This window comes from Agelaius tricolor, unplaced genomic scaffold (assembly GCF_023055355.1).
Source record: "Agelaius tricolor isolate 1412-34295 unplaced genomic scaffold, bAgeTri1.0.p SCAF_12, whole genome shotgun sequence".
In the NCBI taxonomy this organism is placed as follows: Eukaryota; Metazoa; Chordata; class Aves; order Passeriformes; family Icteridae; genus Agelaius; species Agelaius tricolor.
Window position 1 is genome coordinate 21,765,876 of NW_027269272.1, and position 21,817 is coordinate 21,787,692.

The 21,817-nt window shown below is 42.9% G+C and overlaps 1 protein-coding gene across 1 annotated transcript in view; it reads right to left on the reverse strand.

Annotated features, from left to right (window-relative positions):
- The window catches only part of FNDC3B (fibronectin type III domain containing 3B), a 186,073-nt gene that overhangs the window by 38,916 nt on the left and 125,340 nt on the right, over nt 1-21,817 (reverse strand). Inside the window, exons 9-19 of the mRNA XM_071438067.1 lie at nt 20,151-20,210; nt 17,269-17,407; nt 16,892-16,945; nt 8,642-8,766; nt 6,268-6,442; nt 5,517-5,603; nt 3,769-3,907; nt 3,156-3,227; nt 2,568-2,686; nt 963-1,068; nt 2-174 (exon numbers count right to left, since the gene is read on the reverse strand). Coding sequence (XP_071294168.1) covers nt 2-174; nt 963-1,068; nt 2,568-2,686; nt 3,156-3,227; nt 3,769-3,907; nt 5,517-5,603; nt 6,268-6,442; nt 8,642-8,766; nt 16,892-16,945; nt 17,269-17,407; nt 20,151-20,210 — 1,249 coding nt within the window. The remainder of the gene's footprint in view (nt 1; nt 175-962; nt 1,069-2,567; nt 2,687-3,155; nt 3,228-3,768; nt 3,908-5,516; nt 5,604-6,267; nt 6,443-8,641; nt 8,767-16,891; nt 16,946-17,268; nt 17,408-20,150; nt 20,211-21,817) is intronic.

Genomic DNA, 21,817 nt, shown 5'->3' on the forward strand with positions numbered 1-21,817 from the left:
CCCCGCCGTCGTTCAGCGCCCGCACCCGGAACCCGTAGGTGGCCCCGGGCAGGAGGCTGCCCACGGTGCACTCCAGCTCAGCCCCGTGGTACACCTCAGAAACCACTTCTTCAGGGGCTGTCATCTCCACGCTGTACTCAGAGACAGGGCAGCCACTTTCTGACTCAGGGACATCTAGAAGAAATCATGGAATTCGTTAATAGTGTTAGGGCGTGCGCCAGAACAGCTGTTTTTTGCTTCATCTACCACAGAAATGTGTATTTCTGCTTCTGTGTATAGATAGAAGGTATCTCACAGATATCTTCTACCTATATAGATATAGATATCTCTCTTTTGTTGTGGGCACCCTTGTTTTTACCCATGAAAACAATGTATTTGATAATACCTGCATGTTATGTTATAAGTCAGTAGCACAGAATCAAACTGCCTGGAGATCAGAAAAACAGCAGTCACCAAAATGGTTCCAGGAATCATTTGGGTGGATTTTTATACTGGTGTTGAAATATATTTGACAGTTAGAAATTTTACTTATCCAGAATTTGGCTTAACAAGTGATGCCACAAAAATACTTGGATGCTGTAAGATTATCACTGTAAAGAAAACACTCTGTTGGAAACTGGCATCTGTCTTGCATTCTGAAAAATGTTCATTTTTTGACAACTTAGTGCCATGAGTGTAGTCCAACATCTTTGCACAATAACAGGGGTCCAATTGATTATGTGTTATACTGTGGATCAGGATTTAAATGCCACCCAAACCCTTAATATGTTCTAACTTAAATTTTTGAAATAAGTTATACATTAGAAGTACCAGAACACTTCTGCCAAGCCAATATTTCAAAGGAATAAAAGAAAAGATTTTGGGTCACGCTGTGTCTTTGAAATAAAAGGATAGATATCCTAATGAAGCTGATACTTAATAGCCCTGACAGGGACAGGGCTAAAAGACAAAAAATGGCTTACCCCACTGCAGCTGCACCTCCCTGTGCCTCGGCTTGCCCAGCAGCCGGGGCGGGCGGCAGGGCCCCGGCGCGACGCTCAGCGTGCGGACAGGTAAACTCTCGGAGCACTGGGGAGAACACAGCTCAGTTACATCCTGACAGAAACACAGCTCAGTGACACCCTGACAGAAACACAGCTCAGTTACATCCTGACAGAAACACAGCTCAGTGACACCCTGACAGAAACACAGCTCAGTTACACCCTGACAGAAACACAGCTCAGTGACACCCTGACAGGAGCACAGCTCAGTTACACCCTGACAGGAGCACAGCTCAGTGACACCCTGACAGAAACACAGCTCAGTGACACCCTGACAGAAACACAGCTCAGTTACACCCTGACAGGAGCACAGCTCAGTGACACCCTGACAGAAACACAGCTCAGTGACACCCTGACAGAAACACAGCTCAGTTACACCCTGACAGAAACACAGCTCAGTTACACCCTGACAGAAACATAGCTCAGTGACACCCTGACAGAAACACAGCTCAGCGACACCCTGACAGGAGCACAGCTCAGTTACACCCTGGCAGAAACACAGCTCAGTTACACCCTGACAGAAACACAGCTCAGCGACACCCTGACAGGAGCACAGCTCAGTTACACCCTGGCAGAAACACAGCTCAGTTACACCCTGACAGAAACACAGCTCAGTTACACCCTGACAGAAACACAGCTCAGTTACACCCTGACAGAAACACAGCTCAGTGACACCCTGACAGGAGCACAGCTCAGTTACACCCTGACAGAAACACAGCTCAGTTACACCCTGACAGGAGCACAGCTCAGTCATCCCCTGCCATGAGCACAACTCAGTCACCTCTGCCATGGCCACCACCTTCAAAGTGAGCCACAGCAACAATAAATTGTCTTCTACACCCACCACTTCATGGAAATGTATATAAATAGTAAAGGAGAGGAGATGCTATCAAGCATGTTAGTATAAATGAATTAATAGAGTTCCTTCATTAGCATTCTCAATACTGGGCTCTCTGTTTTAATTTTCCTCGGTTTGAAAATAATGTCAAGGCCTAAAGTACTCAATCTTAAATGAGTAAAAACTTATCAAAGCAGGAGGAATAAGTGTATAGGTACTGAATTTAAATCAAAGAGGGAAATTACAGGAATTGAGGTCTGAAATAAGGAACCCAAAAACTTTAAGGATTCAGCCATATGAAACATAATTGTTACAACAAACCATCTCTTTCTGCATCCTCCAGTCAATACAGGGTCAAGCACATGAGAATCTGTGGCCTTTTTCAAGCAAGTGGCCACATTTGATAAACCTAATGGTCTTTTTCTAATGTAAATACAAACAACTACAGATTGATTCTGAGGAAACCAAATCTCACTAAATTGCAGCTTGCTGAAAAGAAAAATCATGTACACACAGAAATCTAAAATTCAGCAACTTGCAGCATGAGATTAACTGCAATCAGTGTAGTTTTACTGTGCTATAGGGAAAACATTTCCCTTCTTTTGAAAGCAGAAGTATTTTACCAAAATTAGCAGATAAATCTCTGAAAAATATAAACCCAATAGCCCTTATTGTTAGATAACACCCACCTGACTGTGTCCACCAGTGCTGATACAGCACGCCCGGAGTTTATACAAAGTGCCTGGTTTCAAGTGAGTACAGGTGTATTCTGTAGCTGAGCCACTATAGGCCACTTCCCACTGATTTGCTAAAAATAAGATATATCCAAGTTTAAAAAAGTGGAAAGCAACACATTTGGGAATGTCCAGGAGAAAGGAAAATCTTCCACAAATTATGTATTTCAGGAAAATCATTAGTATTACTATGAATGTTATTTCCCACTTGAAGATATAACACATAGACATACATGCAAATACATATACTTACAAATAAATATGAGTATTATATATAATGTCTAAATGTGCAAATATATGCACACAAATATAAATAAAAATATTTCTAGATTTAGCCATATAACCTAAAATTCTGTCATTGTTAGTAAAAAACCCACTACAAAACCTTCCCAAAATCCAACCTCAGCTGACCCAGGAATCTTGCAAAGTACATAACTGTTTTAATCACATCATTAGGGCATTAACTATAATAATCTAAAGAATCAGGATTTCCATATAGTAGCCACAGTATTTTGAAATTGAAACAACTTGTCTCAAGTTTACCTTCTGGACTTCCTTGAGAAATCTCCAGCAGATACTTTAGGATTTCTGAACCACCATTATCCTGTGGAGGATCTGGAAAATCAGACAAGAAAAGGAGTGAAAGGTGACAAAACAATTACCAAACCTGCTCCTGATCCAGCTCCTTCTGCACAAACTCCTCCACAGTAACTACACCAGGTTATGGGCAGCAGAAGGGGGTGACAGACATTTGTTTTCAGCATGAATCAGACTAAGGCTGCTGGATAATGGTGATCCAAACAAAATGTATGGAAAAAGCACTGAAAGGGAAGCTGTGTAGAGATTTGCCCCATTAATAAGTAAAGCAGCCGGAATGAAGCTGCATTGGGACATGAAATTGAGAGTGAAAAGCCTAAAGATGTACTTGAGTGCTAATTAATCAAAAACAAAACATTTTTGCTTCTGAACACACAAGAGCCTCTATACACCTTTTAGAATATTAAAAAAAATCAGCTGTCAAGTTCTCCAAACACATTCAACTTTGGGCTGAGAAGGAGCATGAAAAAAATCTAAGTTTGAACACATATTTACACGATTTTATTTGCATTTCTTACGACCCCAAAAAGCTCTGCTGCATCAGTCTGAGCTGGCTTACCCCACTTGACACTAAAGCCATGAGATGTTATTGGCCCCTTGATCACGGGTCTGGTGGGAGGTCCTGGCCTGTCTGGGCTGGTTGTGCAGACCAACACCTCACTGGGAGAACTCTTCCCTTCCACGTTGGAAGCAAACAGCTGAAACAAAACCACAATGAGTTTGCCCCTGTTCACTGCAGCTGCTCTCCTGGCAGTTCTGCACCAGACTTCTTTCAGTAATTGCACAAATGTCACATCCCAAAGTGTGTGGGATTGTAGTAACAGACATTAGATTGTCAGGATGTTTCTTTACAAACCATAGTGATTTCTTCCCCTCCCTCCATCAGGAATAGATCATGACATGTTTAAGATAAAAGCAGTGCTGGTTTTCCCTTTAAAGAAAAAGTCACTTTTAAAAATAAGTGTGTCAACTTGTAGTATTTTTCTCATGAAAGAAAAATAAGAGAATTGTAACAATAACTTCGGTATTTTTGTTTTGGAGATATTTCTAACTGCTACTTACAGTAAAGTAATTCAGAGTATCAGTTATCACACAATTAAAAGTCAGATCAAAGTTGTGCCTGTAGCCACTGACACCAGGCTACAAATTTGTTCTGATATCAATGCAGTTTTGTAAAATCCATGTTTAATTTGAAAGCAGGGCTGCAAAGAAGCACTAAGGGCTCTCTCCTCTCAGCTGCCACAGCAACCTTTACAACACTAAGCTAAAAGGCATCATCTCAGAGTGACAGCACAAAAACTTCCCAATCCTTTGGGTGGTTCAGGCAACTTCACAAGGTCTTCTGTCCCAGAGAGAAGGGAAAGAGCATTCCCCAGGAGGGTGGTGAGGCCCTGGCACAGGCTGCTCAGAGATGCTGTGAATGCCTCAAGGACAGAAGTGTTCAAGGCCAGGTTGGAGCACTCTGGTCTAGTGGGAGCTGTCCCTGCCCACAGCAGGAGGGGTAGAATCAGGTGATTTTCAAACCCAAACCATTCTATGACTTTATAATTTTTTTCTTTTTGTTGCTCCTGACTATACTAAAACCCAGTGAATCCAGGTGTTGGCCCCACACACAGCTTCTGGTCACCTCCAGAGGGACATCATACATGGGTGGCTGCTCTTGTGGACAGGGATGGATGGACAGCAGCACCACAGCTGATCCTGGATAACCCCACTGCCTTCTCCTCAACAGCAACATCCACACTGTGCTCTGATCACAGACCTCAGCACAGAGAAGAAAATGCTGAACTTGGTGTTTGCAGGAAAACTCCAGAGCATCTCTCAGGAGCTCTGAGCATCCACAGAGGAGAAGACACCAACACCTGCTAAAAACCAGCTCCAGAACCAGCCATGTTGATATATGAGACAGAAAAGCTTCATTCTGTGGCTGCCAGGGGAACACAGGCCCCTGTGCAGTGCACCTGACAGGGTTTGCAGCATTCTGTGGAAGTGAGATGGCATTTGTCACCAGGGACCAGGTTTTGGGGAGCAATGCAGCAACTGTGACCACCTCACACCCCGAGCTACACTTTTACAACATCCTCCCACATGGTACTGAGAACTGTGATTGCTCCCCAAAGTCTGAGCAACAGGATCTCCTGTGGGATAAAGGCAGAAATACAACAGTTTAATGTATTAGGTCACAGTATAAAGCAAATTTGTATTTGATGACTCAGTTTTGGAGGGAGCAATAAAAGATCCCTGCAGTGCCTGGAAACGACCCAAAACAGAAAACACTACACAATGACAAGAGGAAAAAGACTTTACCCTGAATTTATACTGTGTGCTTCTTCTGAGATTCTTCACAGTACAGGCTTGCTCCTCTCCAGTGTACTTTGGGTGAAACACGCTGTCCTAAAAAAATACAAAACCAAACAAATTCCCATAACTGAGGAGTCTGTGAAAGTGTTCCTTGTGTTAGTCTGTACCTACAACACGTTACAGCAAAGGGGCTTTACAGTTGAGTGCTTTAAGAAAAAAAAAACCAAGAAAAAACAAATATATATAACAATATTTTTATTATTATTATTATTATTATTATTATTATTATTATTATTATTATTATTACTACTACTACTACCTTTAACTGCAAGGCCACAATACTTTTTTTAGAAGAGACATGTTGCAGCTGCCCTGAATAATGTAATTTTGCTGCAAAATAAGCACAAAACCAATTGTGTGGCAGTTGAACCTGCCACAGAACTGGAAGTGACAGATGACAGAACACAAGCCCACCAAGGAGGACATGGCAGACTGACCTAGCCAGGGACAAGCTGCCCTGTACCTCACAGAATCCTGTGTGGCTTTGTAAATAATCATAGATGACAGCAGAGCTTTTCAGCTAAGGATTCCTAACTCTGCTGTGCAGCAGAGCAAATCACAGAGCTCCACCCTGCCAAGTACCCAGTACTCCTGGAAGGCCCTCCAAAGGAACAGCCCATGCTGTTCTCAGTGATCTCCAATTAATAAATCAAAACTCAGGTTTAAGTCATGCACTTTGTGGCAACACAGCACTCACATTATCTTCTTCCTGAATTTCCAGGGTGTAGGAAATCACTTCCTCTGGTGTGCATCCCTCTACTTTATTCCACTGCAGTGAGATCCACGTCACCCCAGCTCGAATGAGCCGTGGTGCAGAAGGGGTCTGAGGAATGTTGCCTGCAGTGTAGCAAACCACCTCCTGGCTGTACCCACTGCTCAGAGACAGAGCAGAGAGAGAAATATTAAATACAAGCAAACCTCCAAACCCCCCCCAGACAAAGAAACAAGCAAAAAAACCAAAACATAAACAACAACAACAACCAAAAAACCCCCAAAATTAACCCAAATAAACACCAAATAAACTCACCCCACCACCACAAAAACACAAAGCTAAAGAAACCTAAACCTCAATGTACTTAGAGAAAGAGTTCACATTTTCAAAAAATTTGGATGAAGTTCAAATTTCTCAGGTGGAAAAGATGAACATCCAGTTAGGAAATACCAGAACTAAGAATAGAAAAAAATGCAGGACAATAATTTTTTTCCACAATAACACTGGAAAAAAAATTTGAATGCCTAAAATTATTAACTTGGTATTAACTGTGGAGGAAAAATCTCATTTAATAAAGGGGATCCAAAGTATAGGAAACAAAGTCTCAAGTGTTCAACTTTTGGATGTTGAACCTGAGATGTGCAGAATACCAATTCTATAAACTCTGATCAAGCTCTCAAAGGAAGGTGATATTCTTGCAATTGTCAAATCTGTTTCCAAAGTACAAAACATATCTTGTACCTTAAAGTCACACCATGAACTTAACACACAGAAAAAGCCAAATCTCCTTATTCAGAATCTTCATTCTCAAAAACAATCTATTTATTGAAATACACCTATATTTAAATAAAGCACCTATAACTAAAACCCAAACAAGACAAAAATCATCATACATGGTAAGTCCACAAGCATGACAACAAACCAAAGCCATCTCATGACATGAAGTGTTAGATGACATTATCATGCCTTAATTTTGAGTGCTGTCTATAAAAATAAGGCATGTGTTGCTGGTGCTTATCTCACAGATTAGCACAGAACAGCTGACCATAAATAGTTTTTAGCTCACTCCTTCCTCAATAGCCTGAGGGGGTAGAAAAAAGGGAGAAAGAGAAGAAACAAAAAAAAAAAAAAGGGGGAGGAGTGTTGAAACATGCACTAAGATATTTTAAAAATCTGGAATCTGGCAAAGAAAAGAGATGCCAGAACTGGGAACTCTGCACAAACCCAATTCTCTTGCAGTTACACTCAGCAGGTCCAGCTCTGCCCCCCTCTCCCTCCACCCTGAGTATTATTTCAATGGGGAGGGAATTAATCTTGCAAGAAGTTGGGAAAAGGGACTCTGTGCACACATGAGTGGTCTCAGTCCATGTCAGGGAAAACACAGGAACATGAATAAAGAAGCTTTCTAAAGCTATAAATTACTGAGAGGCTTGTGTTTGAGAAGACAGAACAATGCAGGAGTCTCCCTCCACAAAACACATTGTTATAAACCACTGGTGTTTCTTTTGTGTCCTTGTAATAATGATTAGATCCTGTTTAGCTAAGGAGGACAATAAAGGAGTGCACAAGGGCACTGGATGTTTGGCTTCTTCACAGCTGAACCTTTCCTGGCCTGCCCTGCCTGCCTGAGCCCAGGAGCACACGCTGCCCCTGCAGCACAATGTCCCTCTGGGCACACTCTGCCCCTCAGCTGCAGAACATTTCATCCCAGTGCTCCCCAGCAGCTCCCAGAGGATTGAACTTAGCCTGATTTCTCACCCATCTTCATGTGAGTGCATCAGTTTGTGTGCAAGGAAAAGCTAAACCCCATCTTTCAGTGCCTTTCCTCTCTCAGTCCTGCCTGTCTCTCCCTTCTTTCCCACCCCATCAGCCAGCCCTGCCAGTCCTGAAGAAGGAAGGGACTGTGCTGCTGAAAAGAGACAGAAGGGCTTTGCTTTAAACCAGAAAAATAAATATATCAAGATTCCTTTCAAAATCTGTAACTCAACTTCCCCTTGCTTGTTTTTCTTGGTTCACAGAGGTCCCTAGTGGGAATTTTACATAACAGATGTATTCTTTTCGTATTAGGAACAGACCACAAAACACCATTTAACACCTCAAAAGGAGCCTATCTGCTCAGGCTGATCTCATCAGCTGAAGGTACACAGCAATTCCCTGGGAGGTGAAGGGTATCACCAAGGAAAGCGTGACTTACCTTGAAGCATTAACAACAAAGCAAATGTCAAGATATTCAACTCGAAACCATGAAGAGAAAAGAAACCAAAACCCCCAAAAATTCTCTTTATGCAGGCATTGATGGGTGAACTTTTCAAGTAGCACTTTTTGTCAAGGAAGCTCTCCAGGTCTCTGAGGAGCTCACCTGGTACCGATGTCGTTCTGGGCCGCCAGGCGGAAGGTGTAGCCCAGAGCTGGGCACAGCTTGGTCAGCTTGCAATGCTTCTGGCTCCCAAAGTAACATTCTCTGAAACCACTGTTCCTCTTTCCCTGGAAAGAGAGAAATCTGTAATCGGATTGCTATGAAACAAAACCACACCGTGCTTGTTTCAGAAGTGCTATCAGAATGAGGTGTTTTCATAAAGGAAGCTGTGTGAGCACTGACAGCACTGCTGTGCTCTGAAAATCACACAGCTCAGCAGAGCTGCTGTCACATCCCTTCTCCTCTCACCTTCTGGAGTTGTGAGATGTGTCCACAGCACATTGAAATACGATTTACCCCACTCACAAACAAAAAAGTGGGAAAATTATGAATTGAAATTATGAATGAATGAATGAAACGAATCTCTGCATCTCCTCGGTCACAGGAGGAGGGATAAAGATGCAGCCGACACTTTGCAAGCACTGTCCTCCCCTGTGCATCCCTCGCTGGGGTTGTCTCAGCAATTCCCTACCCCACCAGAGGGCTCTCGCTCCCCACGCTCCAGCACAGCCACCGGGACAAGCTGCTGGGATTTCCCCTGCTCTCCAGGGCAAAATGTCCTCAATCCCAGAGGAATATCCAGCGTGCCAGGCTCTGCACCCACCCACTGCCCCGAGCACGCCGCGTGTGAGGAGTGAACAGGGCTTTCTGGGGAAGTCTGGAACTTTGTTAAGGAACTTGTTTGCCAGAGGGATGGTGTTTGGGAGCTTCACATCAATCTGTGACCTGGAGCAGTGATCCATCCTGGGAAAGGCAGCATCCCAGAGGGAATGGAGACATTTCTCCAGCTCCCAAACACGAGGCAGCAGAGGATATGGAGACATTTCTCCAGCTCCCAAACATGAGACAGCAGCCCAGAGGGAATGGAGACACTTCTCCAGCTCCCAAACACGAGGCAGCATCCCAGAGGGAATGGAGACACTTCTCCAGCTCCCAAACATGAGACAGCAGCCCAGAGGGAATGGAGACACTTCTCCAGCTCCCAAACACGAGGGAGCAGCCCAGAGGATATGGAGACACTTCTCCAGCTCCCAAACACGAGGGAGCAGCCCAGAGGGAATGGAGACACTTCTCCAGCTCCCAAACACGAGGCAGCATCCCAGAGGGAATGGAGACACTTCTCCAGCTCCCAAACATGAGACAGCAGCCCAGAGGGAATGGAGACACCTCTCCAGCTCCCAAACATGAGACAGCAGCCCAGAGGGAATGGAGACACCTCTCCAGCTCCCAAACAGTTCCTCAGGTGCTGGTTTGTACCTCAGCACCACTGAGCACAAGGACACTCAGAAATTCTCTCCCGGACCCCACCACTTTTAAAACAAAACCAAACCCTTACCAATGCAGCCCAGCTTGGTACCCTCTGGGGCAGGAATAAAGCACAGCTGTTTGCAGGACAGAGTAAACTAAAGCAACAGGGAATATCTGGACTCATTCTAGGGCACACTGGAAAATGGGCAGGTTGAAATCTTTCAGGAAAAAAGGCATGGGCTGCTCAGCTCCTCATAAAGAATATCTACCAGTACTGGAACAGCTGAAAGGAGTTTTAATTTCAGTACTCAAATACAGGATTATTGGACATTATGTCATTATTTATCATTATTTATTTATATATAAAAATATATAAAATATGTTATTTGTGCAAATAATTTAAAATTGCGTACATTATGAAGTACCCAAAAGCCCACCAGAATGGAAGCCTGACAAAGCACACCCATGGGCTCCAGCATGTGCAGAAGACAGGGTTATCCCCATCTCTGCAACTTCTTCTGACTGAAAAACTCTGCTGAGCCATTTATTACTTTTGGCAGGTGTCTGTACCATTTTTAATTTTTACAGTGCTATTTACTGTACTATTTACATGGAAACCCCCCAAGGGCAGCAGCCCCACCTGCTGTGCCTCCTTGGGCTCACTGTGCCCTCCCACACACTGTTCCTCCTCCGTGCTCAGAACATCACCACTAAAGAGCTCAAAAATGCCTGAGAGGGACACACATCTTTCACTGGCCCATTTCTCCAGCCCCTGCCAATTTCTACTTCTCCCTCGACTGTGACACAGAAGGAAAAACTCCCTGAAAGACTTGTAGTGAATCTCCAGGAGGTGTTTATCAGGCTAGAAACAGCCACAGAGATTTCCAGCACAGCACAGCAGTGTGGAGGCACTGAAGGGACGTTTAGCACACTGGCAAAAAGCCAGAACTTTTATTTATACAGAGGGAGCCTACACTTGTTCTAGAACTCCTTTACACACAACCTCCTTCAGCTTCACCCACCTGCTTCAGCAGTACTGCACAGCTCAGGTAAATTCAGGAGAGGAATTGGAAAAGAATCACGAAACCCAAAGCAAAAACATTTTGTAAGTGAGGAAAATATTTTCAGATCTAATATCCCTAGCCATAGAGTTCTATGATAGAATTCCTAGTTACAGAGTTCTATGATAGAATTTCTTTAGGACAAAAATAACAGGTGAGCATACTCCTCAGCTCAGCAGTAATATATTTAAAATGCAGACTATACAAAACCTAATTAGAAATCTTATGTTTCAGTAAAATATCCATTCATCTGTTCAGCACTACTAAAAATAGATTTTTTTCCCCTATGCAAACTCTCTTTTACAGGTTGAGTTGCCTTAAATTAATTTTTCCTCAACTCTTTAATGACTTCACTGCTTATAAATAATTGAAAACATTTAATTTATTTTGGATTTCTGCTTAAGAATGCCTTTTTAAAAAATAATTTCCCTATGCTTTTTTTCCAAGAGAACAAAGTGACCAATTGCTAAGCATATGGTCAATAAAACAGTGCTGGAAAAAAAAGGGAAATCATGGAAAATCTCACCTATAGCACAATGCCTGAACTGAGAGCAATGGGCCAAGCAAACTCTCATTTGTCAGCCTGGCTGGTTAAAATTTTGCCAAGATTGCCAAACATTTAAGGTGTCCTTAACTTTATAACAGTACAAACCCTGATATTGTATGTATTTCTCTTCCAGAACTGGTATTGTACATTACCCAGACTCACTCAGAGACCAACTGGTATTCAGATTACTCAGACTGGCTGGTATTTTGGATTCTATTGGCACTAATTGGAGAGGCTGGCCGATATTTCTAATTATCCTGGCATTAATAGCCTGGAAATAGCCTCTCTGCTCCTTCTCTCCCAAGATTTATGAAAGCACTAATGCTGGCATAATTATAGACAGGAACAACTGGCAGGCTGGTACTGGCTGCCACCCAAGAGTCTTACAGCTTTCCCAGAATCCTTCTCCTAGTCTTTGTACATTCAGCATCCAAGTTTTTAATCCTTCAAATAATGTTTCGTAAGTTGCTTAAAATACACAGTATCATTTCTGCAAGGATTTGTAATGCCCACATTTCGGAGGGAGAGCGCTGTTCCACTTGCCCAGCCTGGGGGAGTCTTCTCCTGCCTCCTCCAGCCTGGGGTCCCTTTTCTCCTCCAGGACAGCCCACCCTGTGCTGGACCATCCTTGCCTGAGGAAACAAGGACAATCCAGCTCCACAAATCCATCCTGCATTGCACAATGCTCCAGCACAGTGTCTAAACACCACTCAGAGCTCTGCTGCTCTTTCAGCAGTATTGCAAGCTGCACACTCACCCAGCACAGGGCGCATGATTTTCTTTGGAGGGTGTATTGACTGAAGAAGGGATTTGAGGTTTGAAATGGGTTTTGTTGACTGAGGTCCCTGCAGCAGACCCAGTAAATAGACACAAGAGGAGGAAGGGGCCATCTGCTGCAGGTAGAGCAGGGCAGGAATGGAGCAAAGCTCAGCACCACATCTGCGAGCAGGATGCAGCACTGACATCTGCTGTGGCCACACCAGCACTGGCTTCTGTGCTTGGGTCATGCTGGCAATAAAAAGGAACAGACTGAAACTCAATCTGACACAGAGCTGAGGAGCAAACTGTCAACAATTACTGCAACACACCCTCAGATCTCTGCAAAGCATTTACTGTGCCAGTTATGCAAGTAACTGAGTTTTCTCTATACACAAACACTCAGAAGGCAGAAAAGGACCTACAAAGCATCCCTGAATTATACACAAACCCCAGTTTTATGCAAGGCTCTCCTCTTGCATGTCTCACAAGAGTGGCACAGCTACAGAACAAACTCAAGGGGGGCAGGTAAGTGAACAAACACAAACATGGAGCTCCCTGTACCTGGTAAACCACCACTGAGGTGCCTGGCTCAGATTATCAGCTGGTACAAACAAGCACATCTCTGCTACCTCGAGGAACTTAAAACTCTGTGGCAGAACAGAAGTATCCCCATTTATCTCCATGTAAACCTCATCATTAACTATCCATCATCAAATCATTAAGTAGTGTGGTATTGTATCAGTCTCTCTCTGAAGTAAATTAAAATGAGCTGCTTGCTGGGTAAGAATTGAAGCTGCTTTGAGCTCTGCACAGAACAGGGACACACACTGTGTGAGAGGGATGTCCTTGTCTCTGGCTCAGGAACGTTCCTGCCCTTTCCCATCGAGAATGAATAGGATACTCTGGCTATCCATATACACAAGAGAAACATTTATTTACTACCACTTAATCACACAACAAGCATTTCACATCTAATTAGTAACAAAGGCCTGGTTCTTACAGCAGTGCCAGCAGCATTTTTTGGTGCAGCTACAGTTTAGTGATTTTGATGAATGCTGGCATCGGGGAAAGCATCACCTCCTTTACAGCCATGTTTTGTGTTTGGTATATTTTTAATGCTATTTTTTCCCTGATTAGCTTTTTGCTTACCCTGAATAATCAATCCTGGCACCAAGTCATCAATTCAGTTCAGGTTTTTAAAGTTCATAGCAAAAGAGCCAGAAGGTGAAGTTTTCCTTAATTACTAATTTTAACTGATTTTATTGCCAGAGAACTAATGCACCTGTGGTGCAAGCATGTTCCAATCCCAATGAAATCCAGAATACCTGAGACAGGGGCTGATCCTTATTTCTTTAGAGTCAGTGGAAATTTTCCGAGGGTACATGCAGGGTATCTGAGTGACCATTTGCTGAACTGATCTTTTACTCTCCTATTAAAGAATTAAGTGTCCTTCATAGTTCTTCAGGCATTTTAAGAGATAACAGTTTATTAGCAAGGTATAACAGCTCTAATTCAAAGACTTGGATCAGTAAAGGGAAAGCATTTGTGTTTTCTAACTAAACATGCAGCACCAGTTACATTACAAACTGTTCAACCCAAACTGGGATAAAAAAATGTAGGATAACTGGAATGGCTTTATGTACTAACAACCTTCCAGAGTCTGCAGGTCAGGAAAAACCCCAAACCTGAGAACTAAACTGAAGCAGCAGCTGGGTAGGGTGGCACAGTAACATATTAAGCAGTATAACCTTCTGGAATTTCCCACCTCACCTCATCCTGGGGCTTTACAGCCACAATTCATTTTCTGCACACACAACTGATGCCACCCACACTCCTGGAGGCACTTTGGATGCTACAAACTGCACCTCTACCCCATAAAAACAGGAGGAACCAGGGGAGATACTGCTGAGCATCTGACACACTCTGAGGTCTGGGCTGTCCTACAGACACACAGACAGACAGACAGACAAACATCCGTGACCCCCCCAGCCAGGAGCACAAAGGGGCTGCAGGAGCCCCTCCCTTGAGCTGGGGTAACTCTGCTTGAACTGGGGGAACGCACTGGTGTGACTGGGACACAACTGGAGAGTTTGTTTGCCTGGATGCCCCCACCCCTCTCCACACCCCCCATGCCTGATGCCAGCTTTGTTTCCAGCCTGTGCACAGGACCCTTCCAGGACCTGTGTGCCCTGAGTGTGGCAAGGGCCTTCCACACCATTCTTCCCTAGGAAGGGACTCAACTTCCTGGGCAGGCTGCCACTTTAGGGTGTTTCTCCACCTTTAGCATCTGACAGATTTCTTGCCCTCTGCTCTTGCAAAGCCTTTTCTGCTTTGCAGCCACGATTTCATTTCCTTCTGAGGGCTGATTTTCCCATGTTTGCATTTTACCCTGTGCCTCACAGCTAATGAATGCTGCTCCAGCTGAGATCTGGCAGTGTGCTCACTGCTGCCTGGCAAGCCCTCTCCTGTGCCCTGATGTATGTATTCCTTGATTTCACCAGGACACAGAGTGGCCTTGTGGAGAAGGCAGAGCTTTTGCTTATGTGGAGTGTTCAGAACCAAGCTCGGGGCTGCAGGGCACTGCCAGTGAATTCTCTTTTGTACCTGGGTGCCAGAGTTCCAGCAGCTGAGGGCACTTCACCTCAGGGGCACAGCCTGCCATGGCACATGGAAAAGTGACTGCAGCATCCTGCTAGCCATCACTGCATGTGATGGGGCTGCTGCAAACTCAGCCTGCATCTCCAGACTTTTCCTTTCACAAGCTTTAATACCAGGCTTTCATTTCAGTGGCTTAAAGTTGCATTTCTGTCTCTCATCAGAGAGATAAGAGACAGAAATCTCTTATCTCTTATTTTTCTAAAAAATTTTTAGAGAAGCTACACCTGTGGCATTAACAGTCTCAGAACCTGCCAGCTACATTTCAGCCAGGAGTCCTGTCAAACCATTGGAGATGCACCAAATTAATTTGTGCAGGGCCATTATTCTTTCATCTGTGCTGGCCAGCTATCCATTATAATCTCAGATTTCAGGGTTGTTACTGAGAAAACAAGGTAATTAGAACATGTAGACTAAGGGAAATCTGGATGCCTTAATTTTTTCCCATTGGTAGCTGAACTACCCTAAACCAAACTGCTTTTGCTCTGTGAAAAATGGGTCCCATAAGTATTCTTTCTGAAGACACAACTGTTTTTAAAGAGTTTAAAGGACAGAAGGATTTTAGCATTGTTCTATATATATCCAAATGTATGCTTATGCTCCATGTAGTCAAAATCAACATTACAGTATTTGCACCGTATTAATTATCTGCTGATGGTCCTTCTGACAGGACTTTCTGTTGCTTCCCTTTCCTTTGCAGACTGGAATCATCCATGTTTCCACTGCTCTGTGCTGCTCTGCTCCTTCAGCTCCAAGTTACTGGAAGCTTTGGAAGAAATCACAAGTGCACAATCCAGGTGTCATGGGTCTAACAGGACCATCCTGGCCCAAGCTTTTGGAGGAATCTCTCTTTACCTCCTTTTCCCCTTGTTTAGTGACAACCTTTGGTTTTCCACTGTGTGCAGAGGGACAGCAAGTCATTCTGAAGTTATTGCTCAACTTGAGCTCAGGTTCTGAGGGTTTCTCACCATGCAGACCCCACTAGCTTGACAGTGCACACAACAATGTTTGCACAGTGAGGAGTTCCAAACACCCAACATGCAGCAGAACGAGCAGGGAATGTGTTACTAATGCCATGGTGGAAAACTATTCATAACAGAATACTCCCTTTGGAATATTTTTAGACTACAAAAGACCTCAAGAGATATTTCTCAGACTTTACAACCAAACACCCTTTCACACCCTTAATTTCCCAACTCATGACTTTTATTTACATGTTGTCCAAGCCCCTTCTGTCATCCAATTTATTCTCTTCCTTCAGAGATAAAACTCCCTGACTCATGCTTTCTGCAGAAATATGACTTGCAGAAAGGAAAGGGGGCAGAAATTAGGGGACAGAGGGAGGACTCACAAGAATACACTCCCAACAAATCCTGCACATCATCTGTCAGGGCACTCTCCCAACAGCCCAGTGCTCACTAACCATGGAAGATATTCAGGAGAAAACTTATTCCTTTTGTGTCTGGAAAGGGGCTAATTGCCAGTACACAAAGGACATTTATTTTGACCCTGAGTACACTTCTGTGGACAGGTCTGGAAGATCACGGCTCTTCTCCTCTAAGGCAGGAACAAGTGTTTGTTCTGCACTCAGCAGCAGAAGAAAGAGATCATGAACAGAATTGTAAGATACAGCACAAGTAATTAAATAGCAAGTAATGCTAATTAAATAAAGTACACCAAATGAGTGATAAAAGATTTCAAGGGTACAGAAACAGAACATTGTCTCTATATAAAATAGATTGAATGGAAAGTTTTCCCCCCACTGCCTCTTTCACCTTTCCAACTCTTTACCTAATGCCATCAGGATTTCATTTTCCCATTTCTACTTTCTCCTGTATTTAATTACTTTTCTTTACTCAGCAAATCCTTGTAAAGTCTGAGTGCCATTTATTTGTGTATTTATTTCAACCGGTTACTACTTACCTCATCCCACTCCAGAAGGTAGCTGGTGATTTTTGAACCATTATCAATGGGTGCCTACGAACAAAAATAAACAAAAGGTGATTTGGGGAGTAAGAGAAAACAGCTTCACCTCCCCCAGGCAAATGAGTACAGCTTCAAGTGAAACCAAAGCTTTGCACATGGCTTGGCAACCTCTTAACGAATGCTGGGAAGGAGCTGGACATAATGAAACACATACATTTTAAAAGTCAGGTCGGTGCACAGGAAGGGATTTGTCAGAGCAGAGCAAGTTCAAGTCCCTTACTGCAAAATGACTGTCTCAGCTTTCAATTATTTCCAACATTTATGCTCACTGTCAGTACTTTTCCCCTGCTTTTCCTGAACCAAGTGTTACCTACCTTCCACTGTAAGGTTAAGGAGCTTTTGGTCCTGTGTGAGGCTTTGGGTGGGAAGGGACTCTCTGGTACTGAGCTGTGAGTGGTGAAGCTTACTGGCTCTGAGCAGGATCCTTTGACTGAGTTGTACGTTGCGTATACCCTGGAACAGTATTGAAATGGGTTATAAATGTGCTGACACACAAAGTGGCACTGCCTTGGCCACAGCGACCACCAAGGCACCCACAACACCATGCACTAATGACAGACTTATCACAGCCCAGTGGCTATCCTAGCTTTACTTCACTTATACAAGAATGCAAAAAACAATACAGCAGAAGAGGAACAGTGCTTTGTGCAAATATTCCCATGGACCACTGAGTTATCTTCATTATCTTTTCTTTCCACCAATATTTCCTTGCCTATTGCCAGGCTTCCACACACTGTGGTAAAATCCTCCTTGAAATACAACAGAGAAAAAGGTATCAACTTTAATGCCTGGTTTACACTTGATCCATATGTACCATGTTGAGTGCAGGTATCTGCTGGTCTCCTCCCATGGGTACAATCTTCTCCTACATAACTCAGCCATCAACATTTACTGGACCTCCATGGACTAGAACTAACACAGGCCAGCAACACTGCTGTGATAAACTAAAAATCTTCAAAGCAAATTTGATTTCAGGCAAATCCTCTATATGCCAGCACAGAACGTGCAATAACAAATAATATGGGAAAGCAAATGGGATATAGCTGAGCACTTCCTTACGAGGTGTTTTTCTCTGAAAAAGTAATGACGTTATTTTTCCCCTTCATTTTTCCCCTTCACATTTTCCATGCAGCGAAAGAAAGCGCAAATTGGGAGTCTTCTACTCAAAGAAAAGTTCAGGCCATGACCAGACAATGACCTCTGAGTTGGCTGTAGCTATTGTGTGCTTGAATGCAGAGCTAAAGAAAGGGCAATTTCTAAATTTGTTTTCAGAAGATAAGAGTAATTTATGCACAATGACCACCTATGTAGAATCAAACCTTCTGGGGAGGTAGATGAGATCTGGTGCTGCTTTACACATCACCTGTTAGCAGGCAGGAGCAACAAGAATTGCAATTAATTAATTGAGTCTGCATCTGGCAAGTGGCACACGTGTGTGCTGGAAATGAGCATGGCCTGGCATCCAACACACACCACAAGGGAAATAAAACCGCGTGAGAACGAGCTCAAGGGGCATCTCCTGCAAGCCACTGAAAGCCTGAGCACAGCCAGCTCTGGGGGTACACAACAATACACCTGGAGGGAAGCAGGTGGTGGTTCAGAGCAAACCAGGCTGTGCCAGGCTGTCCCAGGGCCCAGCACAAGCACCTTGTCCAGCAGAGACAAAGCCCTGAGAGATGCTGCCAAGGTCAAGGAGACCCAAGGCGATCTGCCCAGTAACTGCTGGCCCCATAAATTTCTTTACTCAACAGATTTATTTCTTCACAGTCATTAATATATAATGCAGTTTCAGTGAAGGAAAAAAAAACAAAAAAACAAAAAACTGTGGTGGAAAGCAAACAGCCGCTGCTTCAGTGACAGCTCGCTCCACTACTAACACTGCTGCTGCTTTGCAAGGCTGACTTCTGTATTTAGTCACTCCTTTTCAAACAGAACTTATTGTTAACTTCTCACAAACAACCTGTATTTTGGCAAACCTGCAAGAAGGTGGAGGGAACTGTAGGTAGGGAAGAAGAAGTCAGCCAGGACCTGGGGTAAATACCCACAGCACCCCTAAAAATGACTGAGACCTCAGCCCAGCTGTGCATGGTGACCTCTCTGGTGTTTGAATTTGGCTTCAAAAGAGATGTTCAATGCTCAGAAGGAAGGTGTTTTACAACCTTCTCCTTGTTACCATCCCTTTGCTGCTAAGGACAAGGCTCCTGCCCCATTCAGGAGCTGCATCTTTTCCTCATTTATGAAAAGTTCCTTCTGGTCTTGTGCTTCTACTTGAAAAGTTCATTTTAGGGCTAGAAAAAATCCTTAAAAATAAAAATAATCTATAGTAGCAGAGCTAGATGGACACATTTTGGTGTTCGATTTTTCTTTTTTTTCAGAGCTCAGAAGCAATGTGTTGGTTCTTTAAAGTTTTACAAACAGGAGCAACCTTGATGTGAAACAGTGTGCCTAGCCCTTGTCTGGAAAAAACAGAAGGGAACAATAGACAAGAGTGAAAGGATTTTTTTTAAGGATATTGAGGGTAAGTGAACAGGATGTAAATTCAAAGGCTTGGTTCAGAAAGTCTTTTAAAAAAAGCAACATGAGCAGGTAACACAGTGTTAAAACCATCAGAGAACAAAACTAGAATGTGTTAATAGTTAATAAACGTGTAAAACACATCTTCAGAATCAAGGAGAACTATGTTATGAAAACATCAACACAGTTCAGTGTGAATCCATTTGTTTCTTGGAATAAATGCTGAAGTGTCTATGGTCAGATGGATCTGCATGCAGCAGCTTCACTTCCCAAAGCGTGGCATCCTTGTGAAAAAAGAGTGGAGCACTTCCAGTGTTCATCTTACTGAACTGAAGAAACACCAGTTGCTTGAGTCACATTTTTAAATTACCTCAGATATCCTACTTCCATACATAAGCACTTCCAGGCCTGTTATCCATACAGAAGTACAGATCATAAACTTATTTTTATCTCTTACTAAAGTAATGACAACAACACAATGAAAGATACTGTTCAAAAAGCACTCTCATAGTCCAAGATAAAATCTATGATAAAATATTTAGAAACCACTGAAAAACCCAACTACAGAGGTGACTAAGAAATTCTTGAACTACAGTGTATATTTACTTCAAATTCTCTCACATTTATTCTCATATCATTGAAGAGCTTATATTTAAGTGACATTCAAATCATGCTAACTCACCTGACATGATAATCTGTTGCTGGCCTAAGGTCCTTCAGGTGATATTCTAATTCTTCTCCACTATAGGAAAGAAATCCAAACCAAATAAATTAATAAATTATGAAAAGCAATATCCCACATAGCACAGCTAGTGATTTTCTAGTGATATAATTTGAAGAAAAATAATCCTTCTGAAGAGAAACAGTAGCAAACCATATACCAACAATTTGTCAACACATTTCACGTTTCTTGAAAATTTCATAATTTCATATGCACAGAAGAAAAGAATTTATCACACCAATTGATTCAAAAAAGTAAATATATGGGTTCATTTCAACGCTACCTCATATGTTGCTGATATTTGTATAAAGCTCATTGTGGTTTTCAACCCTCCCAGAGCTGAAAAGAGCGAAACCCAAACATTATTGTTGTAGTTTCTGCATATTCCCTATTCAAAATACTTCATACACAGTGACCCATTGAACTTCAGAGGAAGAAGCAGAGTTTCTGGCACAACTGTTTCACTTATTGCTCTCTCCTCCAGAACCATGCTCCCTGTGAGGACCACAGCAAGGAGACATTTAATTAACACCCAAACAGCTGGACCCAGCTTTCTTTCAATACCAAGACAACTTAAAGCAAAGTGGTTTGGACATTTTAAGAAATAACCAGCATACAATCTATTAATTTCAAAAGCAGCCAACATAGTTAGGGCTATTCTTTTTCCTTCTGGCTTGTTTGCTGGTAAATGAACACTGGGCTCAGTCATGTGTTGCCAAATCTGTGAAGATTAAGGTACGGGTCAGTGCTTAATAAGTAATAGCCATCTCATGTAAGAGCTTGGCTTATTCATGATTTTATTAAAATATGGGAAACAAGAAAGCTCTCAATTTAGCATAAAGAAATATTTCATAGCTAGCTGGACAAATACAGGGAGATGCCTCAAAATCAATAGAACAAAATCCACCAGAAAGCACACGCCTGCTGTGTCCCCAGAAAATCCACCAGCAAGCCTTCTAGTTTTTATTTCATATAATACAATGCAAATCCAGTTTTTCCCCTCTGAAACGAGTGCACCTCCTTCCAAAGACAATGTATTCAGCATATTGCAGACTCTCTTTTGCCTATAGTAATAACAATTACTGCTGCTCCTGATGGAACATACCACATCAAGCTAAAGGCTGCACTCTGGCCAGCAGCAGGAGACACATCACCACCAGCAGCTTTAAAACAGATGCACAACATTTCATAACCAGGAGAAAATGTGCAGCCATCAAGCACAAGAAGTACTAGAAAGTGTCCTTCCCACTTTAAAAGCTCAGCAGCACACACTTGACTATGGAGATGCTCACATTGGCTCACAAACAGCTGCTGTAAATGCCAGAAAAAAAAAAGAGTAAAATCAGGCAGCCTTTTCCTGGTTAATACACCCTTTTTGTATTATCCAAGAGCTGCCTTCAGCATACCAAGAGGAATACCCTAATTCACAGGACATCTTAAGAAAGGAGATGGCTTGGTCTCAAGAGGTAATTCCTTAAATGCTCTATCACCTGGACTTTATTTAATGAGACTTGGGAAGGATTAGCTATTTCACAATAGCCAAGGTCACATCTCCAAATTCTCTTTCCTAGACGTCATTAGTGGGGAAAAAGAAAGGCATAACACCATATGTGCTTGATCACAGAATG